We start from the raw sequence: 10,233 nt of genomic DNA, 5'->3' as shown, positions 1-10,233 counted from the left end.
TAACTGCGCTGAATAAAAAGTGTGATGGCACATCTTCACCTACGAAATTGCCTGTATTTTGATAAACGGGTTTTCAGCTTTTACCCTTCCACGTGTCCCTGCCTTCCTGCTGCGGCGAGCGGGGAAGGTGGGCTCCTGCCCCCTGGGGTGGCCCTACGACGCAGCCGCACGTTCGCGGCGGCTGTCTCGATCCGGGGCGCTACAGCGCAGGGTCGGAGTCGTCTCCCGAGGCCCGCGGACGGGGCCGAAGCGGCAGTCTCGCGGACGCCGCGCGCGGTGCACGCTGCCTCGTGACTCGCTCACGTGAGGACGCTCCGCCTTTCCCCACCATGGCGGCGTACCTGCAGTGGCGCCGCTTCGTCTTTTTCGACAGAGAGACGGTGAAGGAGCCGCTGGGGCCCGATGGGGCCGGTGGGAAGTGCTTCACACTGCCCCCGGGTATCGCGGTCTGCGACTCGGGCCGGGGCAGTCTCGTGTTCGGGGATATCCTGCGCGGCGGAAGTGTTGGACGCTTTGGCCTGTGCGGGGCTTGGGGCACCGGGAGCCGCGGAGTGGTTGGGCCGCAGGCGAGTCTCCTGTGTTATCGATTGTGGGCTCGGCTATCTGCCGGGCCCGGGGACGGGAGTAACTCCAGCCTTGGGAATGCGGGAGCTTCCTGCCCTTGGCTGTCTTTTGCCGATGTTTTGGTGCTTGTGGGTGGCTCTGTGGAAGTGTTTTTCTTGTAGCCTTACCAGACAGCAGTGAGGAGCAGGTATTAAGGTTATTGATTCTGGTATGATTTAAGGTGTGCGTTTGTCGTGGGGTTTTTGTTGCTTTTTCTTTCCTTTGTGTACCTTAACTGCGATCTACATATGGAAGGTCAGATTTGGTTTTTGCCTCGCTCCCTTCAACTGAGTAGTTTCCAAGCTTACAAGCTAAGGGTAACACATCTGTACCAGCTGAAGCAGCACAACATCCTGGTTTCTGTTGGTGAGGATGAAGAAGGTATTAACCCTTTGGTAAGTCAAATGACAAAAAGAGGAAAACGTCTTTGTATTGTGGGTTGTTTTTAAAGACTATTGCAATTATCTTGGTTGGTCTCTCTTACTTTGTGTAGCCTGCTCCTTCTGGCCACTTGTATTTGATGCCAGGTCTTGGCCTCCTAATACTTCACATTTTGCTTATGCCACACCGTTGTTTGTAGGTTAAAGTTTGGAACCTGGAGAAACGAGATGGTGGCAATCCTCTCTGTACACGAATTTTTCCAGCAATACCAGGGAACAAGCCCACAGTTGTGTCTTGCCTGACTGTCCATGAAAATCTTAACTTCATGGCTATTGGTAAGTAAAACTGAACTGTCAAGGCTTAAGAATATTATGGTGCTTACTCAGATTTAATGGAAATTAATAGATAGAACTAAAACCAGCCTAGAATTTCCTGAGAGTTTTTTTTCTCACACAAATTTTATGTTTTTCTCACAGAGAGATAATGTCATCTTGTAGAGATTGAGAGGATAAATACATAAATTTAGCCTGGGTTTTGTATATTATGTATGTGTATCGTGGCATTCTGTCCTGGAATAGTTTGCAGGACTGGGGTTGTGGGCAAGCTGCAGAAACCACGTTTTAGTCACTGTTAGCAAATCTTCACCTAGTCTTTTAACAAGGTGTAGTATGTTTCAAATAAGTAAGGGAATTAAAACGATAGTTACAGTTGGTGGATGAGAAAGCTGCTTGTAAGACAAAGTACAGACTCAAAAATAGCCTGCAAGCAAAGTTTGTGTGGAAAGGAAGGTGAACCCAGGTTGCTGAGCAGTGACATTCTGTGTGCAGATGGATGACAGGTCTGATCTGTAACAGGAGGAATTGAGATATTGGGAGAGTTTGATGCATAATGCCCTGACTCGAGAGCTGCAGCAGTGCTATGACTTAATACCTCACTGGCCAGCAAAGTGTTGCTTACTGGAACTGACCTAACTGACGTGGGTAACGTTTCTGTTGTGCCATGTAAGCAATGGTTTAGTTTGTCCCATTCATCAGGTTTTGCAGATGGCAGTGTTGTACTCACAAAGGGAGACATCACTCGAGACCGGCACAGTAAGACCCAGATCCTACACGAAGGCAGTTACCCAGTCACTGGCCTTGCCTTTCGACAGTCTGGCAAAACAACACATTTATTTGTGGTGACCACAGAGAACATCCAGGTGGGAAATTATTGGAAAAAATAGGAGACTCTAACTTGAAAATTATATTGACTTCAGAGTCTAGTTTGGAGTGATCCCCAAAACCTTGCGTTTCCTCTGTAGTCTTATATGCTTTCAGTGAAAGACTATCCTCACCTGGAGCTGGACACTCATGGCTGTGGACTGCGTTGTTCGTCTCTTAGTGACCCCTCCCAGGATCTCCAGTTCGTTGTGGCAGGAAACGAATGCGTGTACCTTTATCAACCAGATGAACGTGGGCCGTGCTTTGCCTTCGAGGGACAGAAGCTGATTGTTCACTGGTATCGAGGGTACCTCATCATTGTCTCCAAGGACCGAAAGACTTCTCCAAAGTAGGAGTCCTTGAAACAGATGGGTTCTTTTCACTCTTGCAGCTTCCTCCTTTCCCTCATTCCCTTCTTCCCTGTGAAGCTTCACTTAGGAGCTGATTGTAACTTTGTTAGAGATTGCTAAGATTCATTTAGACTCACGTATCAATTAACTTCTGTTGGGAGAGTGGTGCTGAAAGAGTGGCTTTTTATCCAGTCCTGTGAATTTCTCCATCTAACACATAGTTGTAATTTGTGTGTAAACATGTGGTGTTTTGCCTCTGGGTTTACTGAGTTTTAATCGCTGTTGTGAAGGGGATTATTAATTACCCTTACAATAATAATAAACAATATGGCAAACGAGTATTAATAAAAATATTAGTAACCCTTTATTAACGAAAATTGCCAAAAACTCATTAAATAGGGTTGTTGTATAGTTGGAATATATATTTACAATGGGAATATACAGTCTTTGGGCAAAATGCAAACAATTATATGCAAATTAGGAGGCAATAACTGGGAAAGAGAAGGTCCACGAGAGCAGATAGCGCTCAATCACAGCAGCTGGGGGAGGGGAGGCGGGGGGGAGACTCGGTGAGAACCTTTAAACCCAAATGGCAATGAATTAATTACTCACAGCTTGTTTTACCCACACGGGGGATGCTGTGTTAGCAATGGAGCTTTGGGGCCCTCTAGTACGGCGCTAGCATGGCAGATTGCTGGGAAGGAGAGTTTACCGTGTGGTCCCAAGCTGATCTGGCTTCAGAGGACTGCAGGCAGTTAACGACGCTTCTCACGATGAGCGTTTGCTTTGTTCCTGGGTAAACTGAGGCACGGAACAATCTGGTGGCAAGGGGAAGCAGGCTAGGTGGATCCGGCTTGTAGGCTTGTGGCTTCTCTGGCTTGCTGTGTATGGGTCGTGACTTTATCCCAGGCTCTGGACCAGGCACTTGAGGCAGGGCAGGGCAACTCAAGGCAGCTTCTACAAGAAGGGTCCAAGTAGGTTCAAGAGCAAGGCTTGAACAAGGTTTGAAGCAAGATTTAAAGCAAGGTTTGAAGCAAGGCAAAGGCGACTGCCATGTCAACCTATACATACCTGGCCAGTGATAAATTGGTCCAATGGGGCAACTGAAGTCAACGTGTAGCTGCCCAATGGAAAGGCGTTCTGCCAGGCTATAACCGTAAAAGGCAGAAACAAAGGCCCTATTTCTGGGGGAGCAGTGGTCAGCTTACGTGTTCTTATCCCAGGTAAACAACTTGTTTACCAGACAGGCAGGAGTCCTGTCCCCTTTGTTCTTTTTCCCACATTGCCCTGTCTTTCTGCAGGAAGGAGGGGAGAAAAAGGGATGTTGTCTAGGTATCCTAAGGCCTGTCTGGGTTTATTCTGGGCCATGTCATGGCCCTACCGTGAGAATCGCCCAGAGGAGCCCTATTTGTCTTGCTCTCTGGATGATTCCTAGTTTGCATAGGTATCAAGAATTCAAGTTATGCTCTCCTTGTTTTCTGAAACCATCTTCTGCTTTTCAGGTCAGAGTTTGCTGGGAATGAGGTGCAGAATTCAGAGAAGCAGGTCCTGAATATCTATGACTTGTGCAACAAATTCATTGCATACAGCTCAATCTTTGATGATATTGTGGATGTCTTAGCAGAGTGGGGTTCTCTCTATGTACTGACCAGAGATGGGAAGATTCACATGCTGCAGGAGAAGGATACACAAACCAAACTGGAGGCATGTAAACCTGTTTTGTTGCTAGTTTCTGCCTTTTGCCTGCAAGATTGTGCTGGCTCTGCAGGTTGAAAAGTTGAACCGTCTGAGTGAGTTATGTAGCAATTGACCTCTTGGCATGACCAGCATTAGAAGGCATTTGGTATCTAAATCGTGGGTACGTGTACAGAACCAAAAAGAAGAAAGAACTTATGTTCTAGGCGTGTTTGAACTTTTGTGAGGTGCTGTTTCCTTCACATTGCTCTTACTGTGCATTTAACAGATGCTGTTCAGAAAGAACTTATTTGAAATGGCCATTAACCTGGCTAAGAGTCACCACTTGGACAGCGATGGCTTGGCAGAGATCTTCCGGCAGTACGGTGATCACCTGTACACCAAGGGGAATCACGATGGAGCCATCCAGCAGTACATCCGGTACGGAGCCATGACAGTGTAGCATAGACAGCAGCTAGGCAGGCCTTGATTTCTCTTTTAGCTCATGAATAAAACCAAACCTACACAAATAAAGCATGCCAGGAGAAAAACATCAGCAAAATTTAAAGTCTCAGAAAAACTTGCTTGAAAATTGGACTACACACCTTAGAATAAAGCTCTTGTTGATCATATCAGAATGTGAATAGCAAGGGGATGCTGGGATGGAGTGGGGTCTTTATTATAAACAAGGGATCACTTTAAGCAAGATGAATGATGTAATTTGACTGTGTATGGTAGTTTCCTTGGATAATGCTCAAACAGCTTAATGTCAGTTTTAAAAGATCTTGGATTTTTTTAAGACTTGAAGCAGCCTGTTTTGAGGCTTACTGAAAGTGTTGTGTTAGGTCTCTTTAAATGCCACAAAGCAGTTGTGTTCACATGGAACTGAAACCTTGGAGTCCTGATGTCTAGCAGGAGTTGGCATTAAGCCTCAGGGTAACCGTGGCTAAATTGCTCTGTGTGGGCATGAGTGTTCAAAGGTGTCTTGGAGTTGTGACTGAAATGAAAGAAAGATTTTGACTTCTTGCAACGTGACTTTTTCTCTCCCAGGACTATAGGGAAGCTGGAACCATCTTATGTTATTCGGAAATTCCTGGATGCTCAGCGCATTCACAACCTTACTGCTTACCTTCAGATGCTCCACCTGCAGTCCCTGGCCAATGCTGACCATACTACACTTCTGCTGAATTGCTATACCAAACTCAAAGACAGCTCCAAACTGGAGGAATTCATTAAGGTATTGAGGGGAAGCTGAAATCATGCAAAGTTATGTCATAAGAATAATTAAAAAGGGGTAGCGGTGACATTGTCAGTTGTTGCTGTTGAGAGAGAGTAGAATGGATTTCTCCCTCAGTAACCCTGTATTTGCTTCTTTATTTCCAAGTTATTGGTTGGGTTCTAATTTTGACTGGTTTGCTGTCTGAGTCTGGAGCATGCTGGCTTTTGCCAGTGTGACTGGCAAACTGATGAGAGATGCTTAGACCACTTCCTTCCTGCATGTGTAATCTTTCCTTTGCTTGAGAGGTACCAAGGTGTCCCTGCTTTGGCTTTCTTCCTCTTACATAAATGATTGCTGTCTGTGGACTCTGGGAAGGTTGCTGAGCGACTGTCTTTCTGCTGTTGTTCTTGTAGACGAGTGAGAGCGAGGTTCGCTTTGATGTGGAAACGGCAATCAAGGTGCTTCGTCAAGCAGGCTACTACTCCCACGCTGTGTACCTGGCAGAGAAGCATGCCCATCACGAGTGGTACCTCAAAATCCAGCTGGAGGACATCAAGGTGAGGAAGCGTTACTTGTGTTCTTACTGGGGAGTACATGGTTTCTCTAGCCTCCTCTTTAGTGAGACTGACCATTTCCGTGTGGCTGGCATGCTGACAGGATTGCTGAGAACAGCAGATTTTGTTCCTGCTTCTGCTTTTGTGTTGGCTTTCTGCCTTTAGCTTGTGTGGTAGACTAGCGATGGAAATCTTTTGGTTTTATATATGGCTTTTCACGCTGCCCTTTTAGAGGAGGGAGGGTTGTTAGTGAGAGATTGATCTAAATCACACTCTTTTCCCTGGGCCACAGCTGGTCTTCCTCCCTGAGGAGCAAATGGTGTTCATGGCGCACTCGCAGCATGTCTTAAATGCTTTCTGTCCTAACCTTGGAGAGAAGAAGTCAATGTCATGATTATTTTGCTGGCTGCTTCCACAGAACTACCAAGAGTCTTTGCACTACATCGGAAAACTGCCTTTTGATCAGGCAGAGAGCAACATGAAGCGGTATGGTAAAATCCTGATGCACCACATCCCTAAGGAGACCACAGAGCTGCTCAAGATCCTTTGCACTGATTACCAGCCTTCAGGAGACAATGAAGGCCCTGGACTGCTGGAAGGGAAAAAGGTAAGGCTTATGTAGACTGAGAATTGTTGCTTTCAAGTAGTAACTTTGCTGCAAGTGAATTCTGCTGTGCACCTTGTGCTGCAGGCCTGATGTTTGTAATGAAGAGCTCTCTCCTGGTGTACTTGGCAGTCCCAGCAATTAGAGACCGCTTAAAGCTATTGCTTGGAACTGATTCCTGCTGTAATCGGCATGCTGTACTGCGCTGGATCCATTCTGTCACAGATTCTGGGAATGAGCGCTCTGCATAGCAGGGAAGAAGCACTGGTCTGGTTGAAACTGATCTGGGTGCTTGACCTTTTCTGTTACAGGCTAATTCAGAGGAGTTCATTCCAGTCTTTGCAAACAACTCCCGAGAACTGAAGGCTTTTCTGGAGCACATGACTGAGGTGCAGGCTGACTCTCCGCAGGGTGTCTATGACACTTTGCTGGAACTTCGGCTCCAGAACTGGGCACATGAACAAGACGGACAGGTTAGAGCTCCTCCAGCTTTTTGTGTTGAGAGAGAAAATTTGGTCTCTTTAAATCCTGTTTGCACACCTGCCAGTCCCTAATCTTTCCAGATGGCCATTGATAATGTGAGGCAGTACATATGCTGTGCTGGACAAACAACACATAAATGAAAAAGCAGCCTGCTAGCAGGGAGAATACTCCTTTCAATGAGGCTGAGCTTGTTTTCTACCAGTCTCATGTAAGAACAGATTCCAGACAAAGAAAGCTCTGTGAGCAGATGCCTTGGCCACAAAAATAGCTCTATTTGCTTGCCTACATCTCTGGGGATGCTGGCTGTTTGGGCAAAAGAAATCATGTCCTGTCTGCTTGAAAGCAGTAGAGTGCAAACAGCAAAACTGTTCTCCTCTTTGAAAGACTGGAAAATTATTGTCAGGAAGTAGTGCAAAATATTCTGTGTTGCAGATCAAGGAGAAGCTGCACAGTGAAGCCCTGACCCTCCTGAAGAGTGGAAGGTTCAAAACAGTCTTTGACAAGGCCTTGATCTTATGTCAGATGCACAATTTCAAGGATGGTGTGCTTTACCTTTATGAGCAGGGCAAACTGTGAGTGTTGCCTTTTGTCTGTAGAGTCCTGAACCTTCCCCCTTACTGCAGGGGTTTCTGAGCTATAAATGTCCTTGCCTTACAATCATAGAATCATAAAATGGTCCAGGCCAGAAGGGACCTCCAAAGGCCATCTAGTCTGACCCCCTCTGCAGTCAGCAGGGACATCCTCAACTAGGTTAGGTTGCCCAGGGTCTCATTGAGCCTCACCTTGATTATCTCCAGGGAAGGCGCCTCAACCACCTTGCTGGGCAACCTGTTCCACCACCCTCGTAATAAAGAACTTGTTGCTAACATCCAATCTAAATCTGAAAACATGAAAAGTCTCTTTTTCCCATAGTTTCCAACAGATCATGCACTATCACATGCAGAATGAGCAGTACAAGAAAGTGATCGAGGTGTGTGAGCTGTATGGAGACCAGGAGACATGTCTCTGGGAACAGGCTCTTGGCTACTTTGCACGGAAGGAGGAGGACTGCAAAGAGTATATTACTGCAGTACTAAAACACATTGAGAACAAGAATCTTATGCCTCCGCTGCTTGGTAATAATGACATATGGCACCCAACACCCAACCCTCAACTCCCTGAAAAAAACCCAAAAAATCAGTTTATAGCACTGTCTCCATAGATTAGAAATTTGAGAGAAGTGCCAATGAAGTTCAAGTCCACCATTTGAAGTAATAACCTGCTCTATAGGGAAAAGCCACGCCAGTCACAGCTCCCAGATTAGAGGAAAAAAAAGATCTGCAGTGTAAGTCATGGAGACGTCTGTCTGTATATGAGTTCTGTTTTGATGTGGGGAGCTGAAGGGCTTGCTGAAAACCCTGCTGTACCGTGTTGGAGATGTTAAAATAGAATCCACTCCCCTAGATCCTTGCTTTGCCTCTTTTGGTCTGAACTACCCACTCATGCTCCCATCCCCCTGTTTTTCAAAGAGATCAAACTGAAATTGAGTCTTTGAGAGAGTTCTCTGATTCCATAAGAATGTGGATTGCCTTTGCCCCATAAGTGGTCTTTCACATGAAATCAGTCTGCTCAGATAGGGCTAGGTAGCTGCAGGGCTTTTTTTGCTTGTGTTTAACATCTCACTTGCTCTCAGTTGTGCAGACGCTGGCTCATAACTCCACAGCCACCCTGTCTGTGATTAAGGATTATCTTGTCAACAAGCTGCAGAAGCAGAGCCTCCAGATAGAGCAGGATGAGCAGAGAATTCAAAAATACCGAGAAGAAACTACAAGGATCCGACAGGAGATCGAAGAGCTAAAAGCAAGGTGTGGAAGTGTGTGCTGCCTTGTCTTATGCTGGATAGAATTGTTACTTTCCTTTTTTAAGGAAAAATACATTTTGTCTTTCTTGCCCTTCTGCCTCCTCTCACTCAGTCCAAAGATCTTTCAGAAGACCAAGTGTAGCATTTGCACCAGCGCCCTGGAGCTGCCTTCAGTCCACTTCCTGTGTGGTCATTCCTTCCACCAGCTTTGCTTTGAAAGCTACTCGGAGAGCGATTCAGAATGTCCAACTTGCATGCCTGAAAATCGCAAAGTGATGGACATGATCCGAGCCCAGGAGCAGAAGAGGGATCTGCATGACCAGTTTCAGCATCAGGTAGGGTAACATCTGGCTTACTGTATTTAAATAAATAGGGTTCAGATTAATTTACAGATCCCCAGATGCTGGTAGAGAAGGGCAAATAAAGGTGAAAGCATTTTGTAAAGAAGGTCCACTGCAAATAATGAAGCATTAGGCCCTAGGGTGATGACAGTATGCACATGGCATAGAGTCCTTGATGCTCTCCAAAGTTGAAAGAGGAACTACTCTTACCTGACCTGGAAACGGATCAAGACCTGTCAGTCAGTGTGACAGCTGCTCAGAAAGTTGCACAGAACAAATTAAGAAGAAGGGAAAGAAAATTGCATGACTCAGAAATGGGACAGGATGGTGCAGTTGGGCTGCACCAGAAGTGTTGGTTCTGCATTGTGTTTCCCAAGGATGAAGTGCCAAAGTTGAGAATGGGTCAGTAGCTAGAACATGTTAACACATGTGGAAGCTTAGAGTAGCTGAAGATTAGAGTAGCTGACTTTCTGCTTAAGATAATTGCTCATCACCTCTTGAGTGCAGGAGGTGAGATGAAAGGGGGACTGGAGTTAGGAGGCGCAGGAGGCTTTTGCTGATGCTTCTGTTTTGTGTCTGGCAGCTCAAATGTGCTAATGATGGCTTCTCCGTGGTCGCCGACTACTTCGGTCGAGGCGTCTTCAATAAGATAACCCTTATCACGGATTTGCCCCCGGGAAAGGGGGCCACCACAATCGAGGCCGGCCTGCAGCGAGAGCTGCTTCTCCATGCCAAGCGCAGCACCTGACCCTGGGCCGTGTTGCCGCACCCCTCTCGGGCTGTACGGGCTTCCTCGGTGTGTGCTCGGACAGCCTGTGATGGGGCCTCACCTTGACATGTCCTCCGCACCCCAATAAAACTGACCCGCTGAGCAGCGTGCTGAGTGCCGGGCGGAGGGGTGGGGAGGGGAGGGGCGGGCACCGTCAGCACCGCGATCGTTCACGGCTGGGGCGGGTGACCGGACGTGACGCCTGGGGGCGGTGTC

The 10,233-nt window shown here is 46.8% G+C and overlaps 1 protein-coding gene across 2 annotated transcripts; it reads left to right on the top strand.

Annotated features, from left to right (window-relative positions):
• The first annotated feature begins 329 nt into the window (after positions 1 to 329).
• Positions 330 to 10,020, top strand: VPS11 (VPS11 core subunit of CORVET and HOPS complexes). 2 transcript variants are annotated; one of them, XM_054395730.1, is made up of 16 exons: positions 330 to 483; positions 850 to 998; positions 1,184 to 1,319; positions 2,019 to 2,182; positions 2,285 to 2,532; positions 4,036 to 4,237; positions 4,512 to 4,648; positions 5,258 to 5,444; positions 5,840 to 5,983; positions 6,399 to 6,587; positions 6,896 to 7,057; positions 7,500 to 7,639; positions 7,980 to 8,182; positions 8,740 to 8,911; positions 9,020 to 9,242; positions 9,832 to 10,020. In XM_054395730.1, exons 1-16 carry the CDS (start codon positions 330 to 332, stop codon positions 9,994 to 9,996), a joined length of 2,775 nt encoding a protein of 924 aa, XP_054251705.1. In that variant the 3' UTR covers positions 9,997 to 10,020. The 2 variants fall into 2 exon arrangements, with proteins under 2 accessions (XP_054251705.1, XP_054251704.1); XM_054395729.1 differs by having other exon boundaries at positions 4,497 to 4,648.
• Positions 10,021 to 10,233: the final 213 nt, after the last annotated feature.

Source organism: Indicator indicator, chromosome 34 (genome assembly GCF_027791375.1).
Source record: "Indicator indicator isolate 239-I01 chromosome 34, UM_Iind_1.1, whole genome shotgun sequence".
Lineage (NCBI taxonomy): Eukaryota > Metazoa > Chordata > Aves > Piciformes > Indicatoridae > Indicator > Indicator indicator.
Note: the sequence above shows the minus strand (reverse complement) of the source record. Positions and strands in the feature narration are given on the sequence as shown.